Source organism: Onychostruthus taczanowskii, unplaced genomic scaffold, assembly GCF_017590055.1.
Source record: "Onychostruthus taczanowskii isolate IOZ18803 unplaced genomic scaffold, ASM1759005v1 scaffold58, whole genome shotgun sequence".
In the NCBI taxonomy this organism is placed as follows: domain Eukaryota; kingdom Metazoa; phylum Chordata; class Aves; order Passeriformes; family Passeridae; genus Onychostruthus; species Onychostruthus taczanowskii.
In genome coordinates, this window is record NW_024503457.1 from 3,511,633 (window position 1) to 3,532,949 (window position 21,317).

A 21,317-nucleotide genomic window follows, 5' to 3' on the forward strand; every position below is an offset into this window, starting at 1 on the left:
ACAAAGGCAAAAGTTGTATTCTGCTTGTGTGCATTAGTGTATAAATATAATTTATTGGTGTGTGTGTGTGTGTGTGTTCTGTCCTTGTGTAAATTTGCAATGTATCATTTTATTTGCAGATGTATCTCTCAGTACACCATATGTATCCACAAACTCTATTCCTGTATTTTACATGGAAGGTACTTTGCTCAGGATTCATTCATGCCGTGATTATGGTGATCGGAACAGCTGCTAAAGCTTACAGGGAGAATTTGCTGTTGCAGAGAGCTGTCCTGCTGTTTCTGGTTTACAGTGTGTTTTAATTTTGAATTCACGGCATTTTGTGTGACTATCAGATACATAATTTCTCCTGATCCCTACTGGAGGCAGAGAAAAAGCAATGTTTCTTTCACAGGATACAGTTTGGCATCCCCTAGTTGTTAGTATAGGCGGGTTGATCTAAAATGAATTATTTCTTTAATTCCTTCAGTCAGAGCTTTCTATAGAAATGTTGTTTCTGTTAAGAGATAATGAAATAGTAGAGATATTATTTGCTGTTAATAGTGCAGCCACAGTCCACTGCAAAATGAAAGCATGTTTTGTGGAACAGGGACAAGCAAAAATTGCGTCCTTATTCTGGTGCCTGAGTCTACATTCCCAGTTCTGTTTTCTGCTTTTGGTGTGCATGACTATTGCAGAGGAGACAGAGCTCCGAGCCCATGGAGTGGTGTCTAATACCGTTGCTTTTGAAATATCACATTTAAATAAAACAGGTATGTAAAGGCTGGGTCTTCTAACTAAAGGGTGGATCTTTTTACTAATCTTTAATTAGTATTATTAATTATCAACTAATAATCAATAATCAATTAATTATCAACACGTGAGTCTGAGTGCTCTGCTTCTCAAGCAGTGCTTAATGCTACCAGGGGTAATACCAAAAGGCATGCTGCTTGGGAGAAATGAATGAAAGGTTTAAGAAAGATGAGGATAATCAGATGGAAAGGGTGGAGTAATCAGCCTAAGTAAATTTTGTTCTTTATGTGCATCCTCATCTGCATCCCTGAGAGGGGAGGGGTGGATTTAGGAAACCACTGATTACTGTAGGAGACAGTGAATGTAGAACCAGGGAGTGTTTTGTGTCAAATCATGCTGGTGCCTATGTAACCATGCCAGGACTGCTTGTGTAAATTGCCAAGTTTAAAATTTGGTGTTTTCATCTGTATTTGATCAAGGCTTGAGAAATAAGTGAGCAGGGCTTTTGTTAGCAACTGCCAAGGCTTGATTCTCAGCTGTTGACTGCCACCACTTCTTGTGGGCATGTTCAGTGTGCCAGACATCATTCCTTTCTGGAGAACTGTTGGAACATTCTGCTCAAAGTGGGCAGAAGGGTTGTCCCACAACAGTTCCCTGGTACTGTTTTTTCCTCTTCCTCCTGAGCTTTGTATGGAGTATTTCTTGTGCCTACAGTCAGCAGAAGGGTGAAAATATAAGTGAAGGAAAGGTCTCAGCAAGGGTGACTGTATTGCCCTAAATGAGTCTGTAGCTGCCTGTGGGAGATACTGAGCTGTGTCCATGTCCTGCCTCTGAACTACCTGAAGTAGTGCATGTTTGTTGTGCTTTAGAGAGGCATGATGTGTTTCATCTTTTTCATGGCATTAGACAGTAAGCCACGGTAGTTCAAGAGCTCTTCATTAACAACTCTGTCATCTGTGTGGTAAGGTGGGGCAGCCAACTGGGTTATGAATTTAGCAGCCTCTGCTTCATAAGTAATCTGTAATCAGAGTCCCAGATACTAGGAAGTTTACAAGTAAATGTTTTAGCTGAAAACTAGTACACAGCTCTAAACAAGCCTCTTAGTGAACACTTAGTCCTTCTTTCTCTCTCACACTCACACATTCCCTTTCAAAACATTAGTTTATAGATGTATAGTTACATGAAAAACTGTGTTTCTGTGTACCATAAAATAATATATTGTTTCTTGGAAGTTATTCTCACCATCCTCTGTGTTGCTGAAATTATGATACTCAAGAAAGACCTTATTACCAGGCCCTGCAATGACTGGAAAAGGAGCACCAGTTTTAAATTGAAAGAGGGTAGGCTTGGATTGGGCATACAGAAGAAAATTATTTTTATAATGAGGATGGTGAGACACTGCAACAGGTTGCCCAGAGAAGTCGTGGATGCCCCTCCCTGGAAGTGTTCAAGGCCAGGCTGGAAGGGGCCTTGAGCAGCCTGGTCCAGTAGAGGGTGTCCCTGCCTACAGCAGTGTGGTTGGAACCAGATAATCTTTGAAGATCTCTACCAACCCAACCCATTCTGTGCAACCTCACAATTGTTAGCATTGCTGTAATTTATCTCCAGAATAGATGTGTACAATAAGCAATAAGATTTTACCACTTTGCTGCTTTATAAAAGTGTGTGGGTTTTGTTTTTTGAACAAACAAAAATCACTCAATGTTTAAAATCCTACCATGCTTCCAAAACAGCACAGAAAAATAGCATTCTGTGTAGTAGAATTATCAGGTATTCATATTCATACAGGTGTGTGTTGACTTTTCAGTTAAAGTTTTGGGGCCTGCTTTGAGATACATATTTTTTCTGAAGAAGAAGAGTTGAAAGCAGGTGGTTTTGGTGGAGACAAACCTCCAGTTTAATTCTCTGAAACATGTCCACTTCAGCATATGTGTTTACGCTGTGTGATTGCATCATTAGTTTTTAAGGCTCACTGAAGATGGGTCCTTTAGCTTACATGTGGTTCTTCTGCTCAGAGCTGATCTTTCCATTTTCTCTGTTTGGAAGACTTCCACTTCTTTGCAGAGCTTTAGTATTTAGAAAGCAAAATTCCTGTAATAATTTTCTCAGGGCATTAAATTTTACTAAAATGCAGTTGGCAAAATCCAATGTCTTTGTTATTCTATAGAGGCTTGCTTGCTAACGTACTGAGTGAGACACATCTGGGTCATTTCCCTTCTTATCACTTGAGTCCTGGCTAGGAGAACATTCTCTACTGCTCGGTCTTTATCTACTATTTCTCCATTTAGAAAAAAAAAATCTTTGCTTTTTGCAAAATCTGCTGCTTGTAGGTGAGTAAGTACATCTAATATTTTAGACGTAGTTTTATTCTGTACACTCAGCATGATTTGCAGTAGTGGGGAGTTAACAATGCTGCAGTTTTGGCAATATTTAAGTGTGGTTCCTAGCAGTCTGAAACTATCCTGCAAGAACAGAAAAGCGTTTACCAGCAGGCTTGGCTTCCTTCAGGACATCCTGGAAAGAAGAGAGCAATATTGTTGTTGCAATAGTAAGAGCATGCCATACACATGAGGTTAATTATACATTTGAGTAGTAGGTACACCTGGCACTGATGCTGCTTTATCTCTAAGCCCATTTTGTGCTTAATACAATTTTAGGCTATAGTATGGCTATGTGGCATGATTCTGAGTTCCGCTTACTTCTCAGTTTGGAAAGAGAATAGTAGTTGTGACTTGAAATAGCACAAAGAATGTCTTTCTCACCAAAACAGAATGGGCGCGCTTGAGCACGCGCGCAGCAAAAACCTGGTAAAACAGATTAGATGCTGTGACTGGTAACATGTCTTGCAAAATTGCAACACACAGCCCTGTCCCCTTTTGTCTTACTTTGTATTTTCTTCAAGAACAAAGAAATACTAGAGTTTGGGTTTGATCCCTAGATTGACTTTCTAATTATTACACGTTTTTCTTCTGGTTACAGATTAGCTAGTGTTTAGTCTTTCTTGTAAGCCATATCCAAACTTAAAGGTGATCCCTGACAAGTTGTGGGCTACAGAGCAGTCTGCCAAGTAGGTGTGACTGATGAAGCAGAGGAGGAAGAAGCTGTAGTATTTAGCACTCATAGTATCCTGTGAATGCATCTATTATACATGAAAGGAAGGGTATTGTATTTCCTCTCATGTTTGTGCTTTGAGGGGATGTTATTTTTGGCAAAATAAGGTGAAGAATTTTGTTGCCTTTCATAAAAGGGGAGGTGGAAGAAGAAAGAGAAAAAAATACTTTGGCATGTATAATAAGCAGTCAAATCCAATAATATTAGAGTTTGAAAGAAACCAAAACCTTGGTTGGCTCTCAAAGTGTGCTTTTGAGCAGGTATTTAAAAATTCGACTCAAGAAAATGGGAACTGTTGCACCTCCTGCCATTTTGGGCCAAGCCAAGAGCATTGCATTTGCTGCATACCTCGAAACTTCTTTTTTTTTTTTTTTAAAGGAAGGATCAATGTTTAATCTCTCTACCTGAAACCAAACCAGCATTCTCATAGTTTTGTAGGTAGATTTGTGCCAAATCCCCAACTCTGTGATCTCAAAGAAGAAATAGGTGGATATTGTGATTGCAGAAAGCAAAAATTACCTGAGTAAAGTAGGAGGTTCAGTAGGTTTCTGTACAAAAGATGTTGGGTTTTACTTTTCGTTCTTTAACCCATGACAAGTTTCTGCCTCTCATATTTAAATTCTGGAGTTGTAGCCTTTAAGGATTAATTGGTGTGTCTTGTTGTGGTGTTCTTCAGGTATAATCAATGAAGCAGAATTATATAGTTTTATTTCAATGAAATAATTTAGGAAATATGAGCAGTGCTGCAGAAATATAATTTCTGGACTTTGTGATGGATCTGTCAGATTTTCTGATGCACTAGGCACTTAATACACTGCCCAAGGAGTAAGTGCCTGTGTCCACTGTGCCTGGGCTTATAACACAGGGAATATTGTTCCTAAAATTTTAGATTTTCTTTGGCAGTACCACTTCCAAGTCTTGACTTAAATAGATTCTTAACTATTGTAGCAGCGGGCCCCTAAACAGGGAATAGTTAGCATTGATTCCATGATTGCAGAAGGCTGATCAATTTCTTTATTGTACTATACTATACTATATTATACTATTAAGAAAAAACCCATCGCCCTTGCAGACTGTCCAACAGCTTTGACCAGACTGGTCAATCAAATCCAAACACCACCACCAGTGGCCAATTAAGAAATCACCCTTTGATAAACAAATATCCATAACACATTCCACATGTGCACAACAACAGGTGCAGCAAGTGAAGATAAGAATTGTTTTTCATTCTTTTCTCTGATCTTTCCCACAGCTTCCCAGGAAAATCCTGTGAGGGCTATGTCTCTCTCTGTTCAGAGGATATGTGATTACCACACTTAACACTGGAGATGCATAGGATTCCATCCTAGCCTGTTGGAGCACTGGGTATATAGTAGTGCTGTTCTTTGCATATTATGACAGTAGGCCAGTCAGTCTTAGAAAATGTACTGATTTTAGCAATGCTGTGGAAGTGGATCTTGCATAAAGCATTGATTCTCTTAAAAGTAAAGGTATCTCAGCTTAAGGATCTGCTTTACATACCAGGGCTTTTGAGAGGAAATAGTCTTTTCTAAGTAGCAGAGGAAATGGGAGATAGAGTTTAGCTGTAGTCTGTAAAGCTCTTAAAAGTAAAATTCTTATGTAACTATATAACTAAAAATGTTGCTTGGACACTTAATATCATATGAAGCTGTTTGGAGCACTAGTCTGTTTTATATTTCTTTGTGTCAGCTAGATGACGGTAGAAGCAAAGAACTTGCATTTTCTGCTTGCTTAGGATGTTTTAGCTCACCAGAAACAAGCAAGTTGCAAAAGGATGGTTTTGCTCTGGTGATAGTTTCCTTCCCAACTATACTTTAACAGACAACTGTGTTTTGCATGAAAATATCTGAATTTATTCGCTCACTTTTCCTGGTCCATCACTTTAATGATGATGTAGTCAAATGAAATCAAAATGAACTTTTCCTAAAGGGATGTTGAAATGGTGAGATTTGAAATCTTAGTTTATGAACATGCAGAAATTCCTGTCATCAGCCCAGTGTGACTATAAATAGCATGAGGACCTGAGGAGCCCCATCTGCAGCTGTTGTGCCTGAGCATACCAAGCACTGAGCTTGCAGGCATTGTCACTAATCAGCAATGATTTTTAAAATTCAGTTTTAAAGCTGGAAAGCTCACTTGGCATCTTGAGCAGCTCATTAGTTTTAGGTGGCTTAGAGTAGAAGGGGGCTTCTGTGCACCAGCTCTGCTGCTCTGGTTCTTCCCTACTTGGGGGGGCTTCACAAAGGAGCTGACTGTTAGTAGTGGTGGTCGGGGGGTGAAGATGAAGAGGGAGGAATGAGGAAATGAATGATTTGCCTTGGGGCTGAGAGAGATGAAGGGACTGTTCTGAAAGTCATTATCTTGCATTTCTAATTACCAGATGGAAGGGTGGTTTAATGAAGAGATTTTTCAAATGAAGACCCCCTTCATAAAAGGCATTCAACTCTTTGGGTGGGTAAGCTGTTCCAGAGGAGAAGCAAAGCAAAACTGGTTAAGGAAAATACAATATTTCTTGAATTTAAGGCATGGATTTCATAGAGAAGCTGTAGACAAGTTTTCATTAAAATTTTGCAGACTCAGAAAGAAAGAGGAGGAAGAAAAATTATTTGTCATTTGATTTCAGATGTGCTCCTGGGATCTGTGCTGAAAGGCGTAACTGTGTCCGGATGTGTACAAATAGATGGGCTTTCAAGTCAGTATAAAGTAATGGCCGTAGAATTTCCTGCAGAACCACTCAAAGGGTGGTGTAATTCCAGCTGGCTTGCTGGGAATTTCATTTAACTGGTTACAGGAGGCTCACAAGTCATGTTGGGAGACTTCCTTTTGTGTAATGTGGGTGCAGTCAGTTCAGAGTCCACTCAAATTTTGTCTTCTGTGAAAATGGATTTACTTCAGCATGTGAGACAAACAACAAATGATGATGAGTTTTAGTTTGATCAGAAAAGAAAGAGGAGCTTTTTATCAATAAGGGAAATTCTTGACTGCAGTGACATTGATTTTTTTTCTCAGATCCCAAGATCTTCAGGGCTTGCTGGCACCAGGTAATTCAAGCACGAGTTATCGTTGTGCCCTCGTGCTTAAATCTGTCATCCTGCTTCATCTGAAATGCAGTCAGGTGCTTCTAGTGGGATGGGGTCAAGTCCCTCTAAGCCATCATCCTTTATCATTGAGACAGGACTATCAAAGCAAGATTTAAATTTAATTAGAAGATGATATATCTGCAAGATTGTGGTTCACATTTTTAGTGAGCGAGGTTTTTTGTAATAAGAGCCATATATTTAACTGATTCCTTTATGTTAGTAAGATGACACTTCTGCCCTCTCTTATAATTTGAATGCTAGCTAATGTGAGGATTTTTTTAAAGAACCTCCAGTTGTCAGCTTAAAAAAATCTTTGTACATTCCCAGCTATTTTATGTGTTGGAGTTTGAAAAATAGTAATAAAAAAGCAGTACTAACTTTAAAGACCCTTATTTTACTGTTTATTATTACCTACAATACCAGATGTACTATTGTTCCCAGGGGCTTTCTTTTAAGCTTCTTAAGTGAGCTCCTCAGGAAAGACAGGATATTCAAGCATGTTTTGATATGAACAACTTTTTTCAGCAATGAATTTTGAATTTTGGGACTGGTAAGACAGACAGACTCTTAGGTCTCTGTGTTGGAAATACTATATAAAGCAGAAAACATAGAACAGGGAAAATAATGGGCTGTGTGAATCTTAATCTATTCAAGTACAAGTGGAATTTGATCCTATAAAAATTCCTTACAAAACAGTGAGCAGATTTTCAGTAATTCTGTATTTTAATGTGCACTTAATTAGCTTTACAAAAATTGAAATGATCACTAAAGAATGTAGCAGGTGGCAGGTTCTCTATTTAAAGGATATTTCCAAGAAAATATTTTCCCCAAAGGCCATGAGAGTAAGGAGTGTGTGCTCTCACAGTCTATTTAGCATGTGTGCCTTTTGTTGCCTTATCCTTTTAAAGAAATAGCATATTGAAGTAATGATGGATAACCTTGAAGTGAAATCAGATTGAACTCCAAACAAACTGTGATGAACTCTCTTTTCCAGAGGGATGCTAAAAGTCACAGAAACGGTGCAGAGCAATGAGTCTTTACAATTGCATCTCCTCTGAAGGAAAACATACTGAAGAGGGATTTCTGGCTAAATCTGTGGGTGGTAGTACTGGGTTCAAGTGTACCCTGTTGAGCTGCTGGATGTGACTTGTTTGGCAATTCCAAGAGTTGAATTTCCTTGCACTTTTTTTGTGTTGCTATTTTTTATCTTGGTTGTTTCAAATTATGGAAAATCAGCCCTATCTTAGTGCATACTTGGCTTTTAGAAGTATGTCTTGAAACCGAATCAGCAAGAGCAAGATGAGATGGCTTTGGTAGAGGGGAGTGCAGCAGGAAGAGCAGTTTGGTGTCTGTCAGTGGACACACTGTGCTGCTCCTCCAGTTGCAAACAAGCAGGCTCTCCCACTGGAGTTAAAACTGAGGTTAAAACCAGGGGGAGGAAGAGATTGTCATTTCAGTGAAGCAATATTTGACCAGTGCTGTGGGGCTGACCTGTGCGGGTGGCAAAAGCTGCTGCTTCTATCAGAGGGAACACTGGGGCAATCAAATCTAGACTTGGGTATTCACCTGGCACAGAGGGATTCATCTCAGGGCTACATGGGGAAATAGTGATTCTCATGTAATGATACATAAATAGTTTCTCTTCCTTGGGAATGTCCTGCCTCGAAGAGTGTAGTGTGTCATGTATTTACTTACATATGCATAATTCAGCTATTTTACTACATGCCATGCTAGGCAGCAATGAAAATTATGTCTGCCCGTGACTTGAGCCAGGATGGCATTTTATAGACTGATGATGTTATTTTCCCATCTCCCACCAAAAAATTTGCATTAATCCTGTACGAGTTTATATTCAGGTTGATGGGTCTACCTGCAGGTATTGGTTTGCAGAATCAGGGCTGTGTAGTTTTTAAAACACTGCTGAAGGAGGTCTCCTTGTATCATAAGGCACAGACAGCAGAAATAAACTCTAAAATCCCTTTTCCTTTGGGGAAGTGGAGTATTCCTCTTCTGGAAATTACTTGGCCATCTGAGATGGGAGTTTTGAAACATCTGTATTCAGTGTTCTGTTGAAAACATTGAAATGGTGACATAACTGAGGGTCTGGGTGAAATATGACTTGACAGTTAAAAGTATCCACTTATGGATTTGACAGCATGGTATGCAGAGGTCTTCTGATCAGGCAGCAGTTTGCCGGATGCAGGAAAATAGCTCTGATCAGTGCGTGACCTTGAAAGTAGTCATGGGTCTTCCTCTGCCCAACGGGACCACAGAGAACAGAGAAGTTCTGTTTCACAGTATAAGTTTTTGCTTATCTGGAAGAAGTAACTGAAAGTGGCTTTTTTGCTATTCTCAAATAATTGCGTTCTCAGAATTTTACATATGTGAGAATTGCTCGTAGAAGTGTCTGTCTGCTCACGATCTAGCATGGAAAGCCCTCAGTGACAGCACGTCCTTGAGGACCAGAGCTCTACTTCAGCTCGTACTTCAGTGCAGGTGACACTTATCCTTACATCAGTTTTAGGTTTTTACTTATTTTTCCTGTGCACATTCACAGCTCTGAGTGTCAAAACCTATCTTCATGGCATTCAATTCACATGACATTCATTCTTTCAATGTGCATTAAAACCCAAAACTTCAATGTCAGTACAATGTCAGACTAAAAGAAATGTTCATAACCAATTGAGGAAAAAGCTGTGTTGTCTCTTCTGTACTATTCAATGAGGCTAATATATGGAATAATTATTTTTTAGGAATTGCAAAAGAGTAAAACTTCTTGTTTCCTTGTAAAAAATGTGATCTTAGTTTATTAATTAAGCAATTCTGTCATGCAGTATTTGTCACAATCAGCGAAACTCAGGCTTCTGCTTGACCTCTGGAAACATGCTGTGGGAAATGCCTCTGCTGAAACACTGGGACAGAAAACCAAGGGTTGGGAAAGCAGAGTGGTTGTCACTAAGCTGAAGGGGAAGGGCTGAGATAAAAGCTTAGGCATTGCTTTTCAGGGTGGAGGTAAAATGTGTGTGTGTGTGCTTTCAAGGGGAGGATGTATTTCCAAGCCAGTTCTATCTATCTTATTTAATGCTGTTTTCTTGGGGTATTTTAATCTAGATGACAGGCTAGAGAAATCATAAGTTTCTTGGTTTTGTTTGATAGAGGATTTTAATAAAAATTGAATTTAATATGTAGAATCCCACTGTTTAACATCATTCCTGAGGAATATTAGTTCTACAGTGTTTTGTTCAGTGGCAGTTCTCTACTGCTTCTAAATGTCAGTAAATGTAAATTCCTCTTTTATATGTGTGCTATTCAAAGAAAAGTGTGCCCTTGGCAAACACGTGAAAGACTCCAAAGATTTTCATGTTTTTTTCAGAAGTTAGACAGTTTTCTGAGTTTTGTGGTTTAGGGATTTTTTTTAAATGTGTGCTGTGAAATTTTGCTTAAAATGACTTTGCAATGCAATTTTTTTTTTCTCTTCACAGATGAAATCATGCATCAGGATATCATTCCCCTCTATGCTGCAGATATTCAGGACCAATTAAAGAAACAATTTGCTTATCTGTCAGGTAAGACTATGGTGTTCCCTCTTATACACATTGCTTACATGCACAGTACAGCCTGCTGTCCTTTCACCATCTCTGAGGACTCTTATATGAGAAATCACTGAGTAACTCAAAATTCAGGCTACTAAGACTTGTTATTTAAGGATTTATTAAAAGATTTTTTTAAAGTATGATAGAAATTTTAAAATTACAGGTAATTTTCCAGTTAACTGGAGATTGCAGCATGGATGCTCTGGTCCTTGCTGTGTTCTTGGAGTCCTCAGCTCACAGCCCCAGCTGCCACGGGCTCTGCTGTCGTGTTTGATACTGAAGCCCAGGCTGACACCTTGGTTGTGACCAAAGCACCATGGTACCATTTTCCCCCACAGCATCAGTACTGCGCTCAGACAAGTGCAGCATCGAGTTCTGGGCAGGATTTTTGACTTGGTATCACTGACTGCCTTCTGCAAAGGAACCTGCTTTTGGGTATAAGGCTGTCTCCAACAGCAGCACAGCCACTTGCACACAGCACAGAGAGTCTCTGCCCCTGGGCCACCTGTGCCAGGTTGGTGATGGGAGCGGTGTTTGTGCCATGCAGTGTTGGCTGCTGAGCTTGGTCCATCTCCACACTGAGCCTGTGGCTGGCTGATAATGGGCAAAGGAGATGGTGCCTCTGCTCACTGATCAAGCTGAGTGGAAGAAGGTATCTGATAAGCTTCTGAGTTTGTTCTCCTGTCTTCTGCCTGTAAAAGCTCTTGCAGGTGTGCAGCTGTGAACTTGCTGGAATTATGGCCCTGTTCTGCCCTCCCTCCAATACACAAAAAGGGAGAGCATCAGTGGCTTTGCAGAGCTGCCCTGCATCCTTCAGCACAAAGGAAATTTACTTCTCTGAGCTACAGCTGAACTCTATGACTGTTCCCTCTCCCTCTGAATCCCATCCTGCATCAGATCCAGAGAAACAGGGGAATGAAACAATGTAATGCTTTACTTGGCAAGAGCTCACTGAATCTTGTTATACTCATAATCAAATATTAATTATGATTTATTTCTGCTACACAAGCTGAACTGTGGATCTTCAGCAGTGACTGTGTTTTCTGTAGGGTGGTGGTAGCACTTGGAAAATAAGATATTTTTTATAAAATTGGCTGTTCATACTTCATTTGAGATTATAGTGTTTAAGCTACAATTCTTCTCTGGGAATTTATTTTTTGACTTTCCAAGCTCATTCTTATCCATGGGCAGAAAATGTCCAATAAGAGTGTTATTCAAGAATCAGCCTATCTATGAAAGTACAAGTAGGGTTTGTATTTTGCCCCTCTGAAGTGAGGGGGAAAACTGGTGACTGTGGTGGGTGAGTTGTTGAGTTCACAAATCCACAAGTGTCTTCAGCAGTCAATAAATCCACTTGGCAGTGGAGCTTAGTAAGAGCAGCCATTCCTCATTCTATTTTCTTCTATCTATTCACACTCTTGTCAATTAGAATTTTGTTTTATTTTCCTCAAGGAATAAGTCAGCTGCATTACTGTTTCTAGATTTTGTTGTATTTTATTATTCTTGGGCAACTTGAGTGTTAGACATTTTCACTTCGCTTTGGAATTCAGGGGGTTTTTTTTATCCTAATGTTCTTCTGCAGGATGTTTGTTGATGGTTCATTCTCTGTGCTGTACCAAATAGTGGTTTTACAGGTTCTGTGTATGAAGGAACAGAGACAATGTTTTGATACTTGATTTATGTACAATTTGTTGTTACAGTTGAGCTTAAGAGGGGCTTTGCTCTAAGGCCACTTAAGACATTCCCAGTGTGTGAATGGGACTTTTTTCCTTATTACTGTTGCCTTGAGAATAGAATCTAAGTACATGGCAGAAAACTCATTAAAATGAAAGTCCATAGATTACTAATGCCTTTGGCAAAATAGCATGTTTGCAGGTATTGCAGAATGTTTCAGATAAATTTCTGATTTTAATTGTTGGCTTTTTAACAGCAATTCAATGTGTACTTGAGAATTGCTCTAGTTTCTCTAATAGGATGTATCTAGGTCTCATGGGACACTTGCTTGAGTAGGGAATGAAACCCAGTCTGCTTCTTGTCCTAGAGGCTTTATCCCTTCCCGAGGTGCTTGGTCTACATCAAGGTCACTTCTTACTTGTGTCTCTCATTGTGCTGGATTGTAATGGGAATGCTGCAGGAACACCCAAATTAGACTTGAAATGAAACAATAAGCGAAAACTTCCACTAATACTTCAGTTTGTCAGTAAAGATCTCAAAGTGCAATGAAATCAAGATGCTCACTGCTCCTGCAGACTGGCTCTTGCTCAGCACTGAGTATGCAGTCGTGTTCAGCTTAAATCTAATGGTGGGGCAAGCTGTGGATGAGGCTTGTAATTAGTCATTCACACGGAAAGTTTATGAACCCTGAAGTTAATATTTTACCTCAGGCACAGTTGTTTACATTTTACCTTGGAGTTTTCTCTTTCTGTGGAGCAAGGTCCTTATCTGCGCTAAAATTATTACTTTTGTTGTTGCTGGGCTATACTAAGTGCTGCATCTACACGGTGCAGTGTTTCACCCTTTTTACCTTTGCTTTCTTTAGTTACTATTAGTGCAACCACTTTTTCTTCCACATTTAAAGGGGTCTTCTGCCTTTTTTTTTGTTTTATTTTTGTTTTTTATCCCATGAAGGACAGTGTAAGGTCCATTTGAAAGTCTCTGGAAAATGGATCCTTTGTGTATTCCTCAGAGTCTTTCATTCATGTTATATATTTTCTTTCATAAGTATCTTCTCTTCCCATGATTGCTGTGTGACTTTTCTACCCACCCAGCCTTGTGTCTGTCTGCCACCACAGTGTGCAGATGTGTTAAAATAAATGTAGATGGAAAAGAGTGTACAGACACCTGTGTATGTTGATATGCATCCTAAATCATTCAAGCTATGTGATGTGCAAATGAGACTCGTGGCCACCATGAGTGCTGAGCTAGTTAATTTAACTCCCTTTCCTTTGAATGCCTATTTATACATTGAACAACTTCAAAGTGTTTCCATTAAAGGAAATACAAATATGAGTTCATGCTATTTGCATTTTCGTCTATTGATTCCTTGTTGTTTTTCCTGCTATTGAAGAATTTAACATTGGTACTAGCTTTCAAAATGCTTATACCTTTGATTTATAAATATACACCTATATGCTCATACCTTTATCATAATAAGTAAATAGTAAGCATCTCACTTTGTCTGAGTTTATTTTCTTGGATGTGCTCTTGCTCTCATCTGTGGGAATGACCTGACCGCTCCTCACTGGTCAGACTGTTCCCACTGAAGTAGCTCTGGCTGCTCAGTCTGTAAAATTACATTTGAGAATTTCTGAGTGGATCCTGTACCACATACATTGCAACAGTTAGCTAAAAATATCGGCCTTATTTTGTTGCTGATATAATATGGACAGTATCTATGTTGTGTATGGACAGTGGAAGAGGTATTGCTTAGCAGCCTTTGCCTTGCACAGGTGTAAGCTTAAGTAATGTTTTTTATTTACTGTGCTAAACCTGCTGTCTATAGAGACTTAAAAAAATCAAAGCAAAAAATGTAGTAAGGGAATAGATAAAGGGAGAAAATGAATCCTTGGCTAAGAGATTTCCAGTTCAAATATGTTCAGATTCAAATTTATGTATTGCAATCCAATTTTTAAGCTGGTGTATTTGCTGCTGATCAGCCTGAGCAAAATGCAGCTTGTGAAGTTATGCAAGTAAAACTTCTCCTTTCAAGGAAAGAACATTTTAATAATTTCCTCCTGAATCTGTTTTTCTTTGCAAAGGATATGCAGTGAAGCTTTTATCCAGTCCCTCATTGAAGTCTACATGTAATTTCAAATACTGAATTCTCCAGTTAAGTATATTATGCAAGCAGAAAGGAGAAACTCCTTATCAGAAATGCACAAGCATAATAGCTGAACCACTACAATAGTAAAAAAAAATCTGAAGTAAGCCCTTCTCTCAGTCACATGAGGACTTCACTTTTGACAGAACTGCAATTTTTTGGCAGTGTCTTTTGAACTAAAGTTGTAGATCTGAGCCATTCAACAAGGCTGATGCTCTTGGATCTTGTGTGTGCACACTGATCAACAGAGAGGTCATATTTTTTCTTATAGTCCAAATACTATTTCACTTGTATTATAGAATCAGGCCAGAAGACTCTTTGCTCTGTCATCTAATTCTATCCTGCTACTTCCCTTTTGTGGGGGTGGTCAGAGTACTTTTGAGAATACCTTTTTTTTTATGCAAACAGGAGCAGACTAGTAAGGGAAACATTACAAAATAATCTCTTACTCATCCTTCCTGGAAGTAAGGCTAAGCAATTTCTTTGCTGCTGGCAAACATTGCTGCCCATACCAAACCCCACACAATTAGCATGTTTTCTACAGGGTTGTGGGGAATGACCCTTTTCTCTGTGTTTGTGTCTGCCTGTGCACTTGTGTGTGGTTTTTAGCAGATGTACAATATGCAAGTTTTGTCATTTTCCCTGTCAATGCTTTTTAAAATTAATTTAATTTAATTATGTCTCATTTGAGATTGTTTTCAGATACAAGTTACTAACATGCCTCTTGATTAGAAATTCTGAAAATGCTGTTCAATTTTCTTGGGTTAGCACTTCTCTATCACCCAACCTGCTTAATAAAAAAGAAAACAAATGCGGAAGACATAGCAACTGTGATGGGAAAAGTTAGATGTAGCAGAATATAAAGAATAAATGCTAAATCACTGGAACTCTAAGGGAAATTTTAGCAGTCCCATCTCACAATAGTGCAGCTAGTTTCCCATGGTTATTTTTTCTACTCTTTTCATCCATAAGATCATGATGCTCTGGGTACACACAATTTTAGCAATTGGTGATATTGCTGGTGTTAATTGTGTTCAAAAGCTAGGAACGTGAAATGTTATTTTCTAAGCACAGTTAAGTCACTTTGCTGTGGACTGTGGAGCAAGTACAATTCAATGTTTTTAAAATGTGTGTTTCTCCAAAACACGGGGCTGTCACTGTTGTAAAAACAGACCTTAGACCAAGGCTGGTAGATCTGTCTAGAAGAGCTCCACCTAACACAGCTAGAATTTTCGAGGTTTATCCACTGAAAAATTTCTATTTTATGAAGGCAATTTGTTTTGTTTGACACTAAATCTATTAAAGAATTTTCATGTGAATAGGCTGCCAAAGTCATGTATAAGTCAGATAATAACAAAGTTTTCCATTCATGAATACTCACAGAAGTCGCATGGAAACGGATCTGCTTAATGTAAAGTGGTATGGTGTTTTTATTTTATTTAATTGCTGAAATAAGCTTCAGTCCTCTTTACTTCTATGGTCCTTCCATTTGTAGCCTGGAAAGTAACAATCCTCTCAGTTGTAGAATGTTACATATAATCCTCTCACAGCTTCATGTTATAAGACAAGCATCAAGGAATTATTGGGAATCATTTCAGGTAATATGTCTGCAGACTGATTGCACCCACTTAAGGACTGATGTTTTCTCTTCTGCTCTTTGCAATAAACAAAAAACCAAAAGTTGGCACTCAAGTGACATTTGTTTAATATTTCATAGAGTAATGATGCCAAATGTATTTCAGCATTTTCATAGAATCACAGAATGGATTGGGTTGGCAGGAACCTTTAAAGATCATCTAGGCTGTCCCTGCCCTGTCATGGATAAAGGCATCTTTCCCTAGATCCATTCAATCTGATATTTTCATAGTCAGAACAGTGCTCAGAATTTTTTAAACAAAAATAAGGGGATTTGTTATACTTTCAGAAATTTATGTTTAAAAAAGAAAAAAAACAAGGCTAAGATTAGACTAAGAAAATGCTCATAATGCTCTCGAGTACTTGATTGTCTTAAAAACACATAAAACTATTAAATTCCACTTGTGCAGTGCATCCCTGTGTAAGATTAGAAGTAGGAGAGCAGGCTTGTGTGTGCCTCTGTGGACAGAACTTGTTGAGCAGATCAGTTGAGGCTGTTCAACAGCTGTAGCTGGAATTTCTCTGAACTAGAGGGGAATGCAAAAGAGGTGATTTTCCAGAGGTTAGGACTGAGGTAGTTAGATGTACTCACTCTACCAACTGACCTGAATTTATTAAAATATTGCTGTTAAATTACTAATTTTTTGTATGGTGATTAAAAACACAGTAATTATTTTTAAAAACTACTCTGTATGTGTTGAATTACTTGCATGAGTTGTAGCACTCAAATATTCATCTCTGTCTTTTTTGGTAATCTGGTGTATATAATTCTGAGGTGCTGGAAGATTATTATATGAATTAGTTTTAATAAGATGTCTGAATTTTTTGCCTTAAACCTGTTTCAAAAAGGATAAGAGAAGTGAAATTTTTCAGTACTTTTCACTTGAATGTTTTCCCTCTCATTAAAATTAAAATCAACAACAATAAAACCCCTCTTATCTTCCTAAACTTTTTATCTCCTCCCCCTAAGTTCTGTGGCTTGATTTATTTTTGGGTGAAGAGAAGAAAATCACATTTTACACAGCTAATTTTATAAACTGTGTAATCCTGCTTTTGCAGAGGTTAAGAAAAATGAGGAAGAATTATTCTGATTAAAGGAAAACAATAATTTCCTGCTGTGTTATCTTCATTAAGAAATAAAGGACACTTTAAAAAGTGAACTCACTATTTCTAATATTTAGTATAGACACAATTAATATGTAGGATTTTTACTTTATTTCGTATGCCATTTTGTAAATTTCTCTGACAAATGCTCGTTTTAAAGCAGCAGCTGCTTTGGCTAGAGTGACCTGTCTTCCCTTGGTGGTCATGTAGTTAATCACAGAATCACTAGGTTGGAAGAGGCCTTCAGGATCATCAAGTTCACCCATAAAGTTGCAATGTAGAGAGCAACTTCTGTAAGTCACGTAGTGTTAAAGCTGAAATTTACAGAATTACTTATGTTTAGCATTTCAGGTCACTCTGCCCTAAACTCTTTTGAGCAGCAGGGTTCTGATAAGGAAAAGTAGTTGAGGAGCTTTTGAAGGTATATGTGTGTTCAAGTGGCCCAGCAGGGAAACAGCAATGAAAAATCAGTGAAGAACTGATTCTAAGAGCTCAGGGCAGAGTCATCTCCACCCAAGATAACCACAGATGACTGTTCTAGAAACTGAAAATTAATAGGCAGTCACCAGGCAGGATGGCTCTATTTGCCCTTGACAATCGGTGGTGGTCTGGGAACTTCCTGAAAATCCTAGTCCAGACTTCTGCTTTTAGGACATGTCCTGCAAGTCTATTGTTGTTGTTCTTTTGTTTCACATGTCCTATTTAAAGAAATTAAGTGGAACAGAAAAAGTAACCAATGGAGATACCACAAATAATGTATGATTATGTCTAAAAATAGTTTCTCTAGAGAAAGCAGAGCACCTCATAAGCAACAGAAATAATCATTATCATGCTTTTAACAACAGAGGAAAATGCTTTAGTCCTGAAAGCTTGAACAAAAACCAATAGAGTGAAAATTGGTCTTAACTTATAATTGTGTTTTGAATATTTGTATAGCTAAAATTAGCTCCCTTGACTCAGTGTTGCCATGTTTGGGTGTGTCATAAAGGTCATATTTGCAAACTTGTAATATTTTCATAATAGTTGCATTTTGTTGTTGTTTAAATGTATCCAAAGCACATTATTTTTTTCATGTATTTTGATTCCAAGAGCTTCAGTGACAGCACCATGCCTGTAAGCTGGTAAACAGAAATCAGATTCACCACAAATTAACATAAAGATACTATTTCAGCTGTTCTAATTACATGTGGTTTGGAGGGAAGTTGTGATTTCTTTTATCAAATGAATCTGAGGTCAAATATTTCTCTTGTTTTTCCTGTGAGGTTAGACTCAAAGGGACTGGAAGTGGGTAATAATCTTCACAAGTCACTGTTGCTCTCATAATTGGTGCTGTTAATACTGGTTTCTGCACAGTTACCGGATTTCAAGGCTGGAAAAAATATCCTTGTTATTATAACAGTAATTTTTTGTTCTTTTTTTCTTCTCCTGTAAAGATAACTTCCCAACAGTGTGTTCCTGCCACCCCAGAGCAATTAACTTCATGCAATTGCTAGGGCTCAGCAAGCCCCTTGTCCTACCTGTCTTTATGAATATACACTTGCTAAGGACGTGAAACACTAATAATGCCTTTAAAAGGAAATTATTACATTTTGCATATAAGAATGTGTGTGAAGTGCATGAAGAAGCGTTGTGTCTGTGAATTGTACCCAGTGGTGCAAATGCCAGGAGAGATGCACATACCTAGCTCATCAGCAGGTACCTAGCTCATCAGCAGCTCTACTGCAGTGTAGGTGTTCAGCTCTGCTTCACCTTCTGTACAAAATCTGGGAATGGGAAATCTCATTTGAAACACCTACGCCCATTTCTTTTAACGTTCTGCCCCTTGTGTTTCACCAACCTGGAAGCAAAGCAGCAACTGAGCAGGGTAGGGGGTGTTGCATGAATGAGTTCCAACTGGTGAGAGGGTTGAGTTCAGTTCAAGATGGAGATTCACCTACTTAATTCTGAACTAACATTTTTGTTTCTAAATTAGTTGCTTTCTTTCTCTGAATTGCTTCTGCTTAGCTGCAGTTGATGTTTATAAGAAGATGCACTGCCATCTGGTGTCAGAACTGCTCACATTGATCCAGAAAAAATATCATGTGGTGAATGGGATGTAAAAAATTCCTTTCTATAAAACTTCCTAAGCGCTGAAGAAGAGAGAGACTGCTCAGAGTAAACTGTCCACACATGAGCCCTGAAGAAAAAACTAAAAAAAAAAAAAAAGAGACAGAAAAAATGCAGTTGTTTTATTACTGGGAAATTTCAGTCTAGGTAAAGAGACTTGCATATAAACACATTTGCTGCTTCTTTTGCAGGTGGAAGAGGGGGAGATGGCTGCCCTGTTATCACCTTTCCAGACTATCCAGCTTTCAGTGAGATTCCTGAAAAAGAGTTTCAGAATGTCCTGACCTACCTGACAAGCATTCCAAGGTGAGCACCTGTCTAGAAGAAAATAACCTTTTATCTGCTAAGGGACTTTCCGTATTTGATCCCTTACATGTGGTGTAAAAGTCAAGCTTGGTATTTAATTAAAGAAAAGAAAAATTAAACTTATGGTGCAGTGTCAGTAAGTGTTGGTTGGTGACAGCTGTCTAAGGTAGTTGTTATAAAAATTACGTGCTTCTATTTATATTTCATCAGAAAATTACTTCCTGGTATGTATGGATTTAGGTTCCACAATGGACATCATCCTTCTGTGTCTTCACTGTATCTTAGAATGCAATATTCAGAGTTTTAATTGAGCACATGTATAATTTTGGCAGAGCATGCTAATTCCTGGGTGTCGCTCAGGATATTACTCAGTGAGGGAACACTCTGTATCTGCATACAGAGGTTTGTCCTCACCACTTGAGCAGTTTCCCTGGCTTAGCTGAATGTATTGTGTCTGCAGACTCCCAGAGCTTTGCCTGATGGTGCAAAGCAGGCCCAGGGATTAATTCTTACTCTCTTAGAGGGCACAATAGTCTAACCAATGGGCTGTCCAAGAAGTACCATGATTTTTGATAGTCTGTTAATGAATGAAATCATTAACAGTGGGCTCAAAATCTTGATGGAGGTAAGTAAGGCAAGTAGCAGAATAAAGTGCATACCCTAGACTTCAAGAGAGCTAATTTTGGGCTTATTCAGGGAGCTGGTAGGTGGAATACAAAGGAAGGCAGCTTGAAGAGTAAATCTGCTGCAGAAGGCTGCCAAGTTTTGAAGGACAGCATTCTCCAAGTACAAGAATGGCACGTCCTGGAACGTGAATGGACGTAACAGGAGGCTGACCACACTGTCTGAAAATGAACTTGTGACTGAGCCGCGATACAAAGGCAGCATACAGGAGGTGAAAGCAGGGACAGGCTACAAAGGAAGAATGTAGATACATTGTCCACACATGTCAGGATGGCGTCAGAAAAAATCAAAGCACACCTGGAGCTGAGGGACAAGAAAAAAGGGACATCAAGGACCGCTTGAAAAAACTTCCAGTGCTTTAGCAGTACAGGAATAAACAAGGAAAACGGGAACCTCTGCTGGATGGACTTGGGCAAATTAGTAGCAGCCAATAAAGATGAGGCTGAAACACTTGAGTTCAAGAACTGCAGTCTTCTCTGACACTCACAGGCCTCTGTGTACAGAAAGAGAGTTCAAGAAGGAGAATGACAAGCAATGGCTGAGACAAAATCAAGCATCTCTTGAGAAATCTTGACCGAAATCTAGAGTTTGGGATAAGATGAGCTGCTTTGAGAGTGGTGAGGACACTGACCAGTGTCATAGTAAGGTTGCTCTTTATAATCCTTGAAAGGTTTGGAGATTAGAGGTAACCTCACTTTGATCTGTGAAAAAATTATGGAGTGAGTCCTCTTTAAGCACACTTTTGGGCACATAAAAGAAGGAGGTGATGGGGAATAGCCAGCGTGAATTAAACAACAGTAATAGTGCTTGACCAGCCTATTTCTGTGATGACAGTACTGAATGCATCAATGAAGCAAAGCTGTGCATGTTTTTTGTCTCACCCTAAGCAAGATTTCCAGCTCAGTCTCCCACAGCGCTCTTCTATTTACCTTGAGTTGTTACATTTTGGCAGGTAGGCTCCTGAGTGGGTAAGAAAGTGCTTGGATTATTTGGCTCAAGGAGAGGTGTTTATTGGCTGATGTTTTATCTGGAGACAGATTTCCCCATGGAACTGTATGTATGTATGTTTTCTGATGTCCTTGGCAAGGATCTGAAGTAGGAGATGGAGTGCACCCTCATGAAGTT

At 38.8% G+C, this 21,317-nt stretch overlaps 1 protein-coding gene across 8 annotated transcripts in view; it reads left to right on the forward strand.

The window, feature by feature from the left end:
* MCF2L (MCF.2 cell line derived transforming sequence like) overlaps positions 1-21,317 on the forward strand; it is a 123,767-nt gene that overhangs the window by 45,804 nt on the left and 56,646 nt on the right. For all 8 annotated transcript variants that reach the window (XM_041418049.1, XM_041418051.1, XM_041418048.1 and 5 more), the window contains 2 exons: positions 10,427-10,510; positions 19,394-19,508. In XM_041418049.1, the coding sequence (XP_041273983.1) occupies positions 10,427-10,510; positions 19,394-19,508 (199 nt within the window). Of the gene's footprint in view, positions 1-10,426; positions 10,511-19,393; positions 19,509-21,317 lie in introns of those variants that run through there.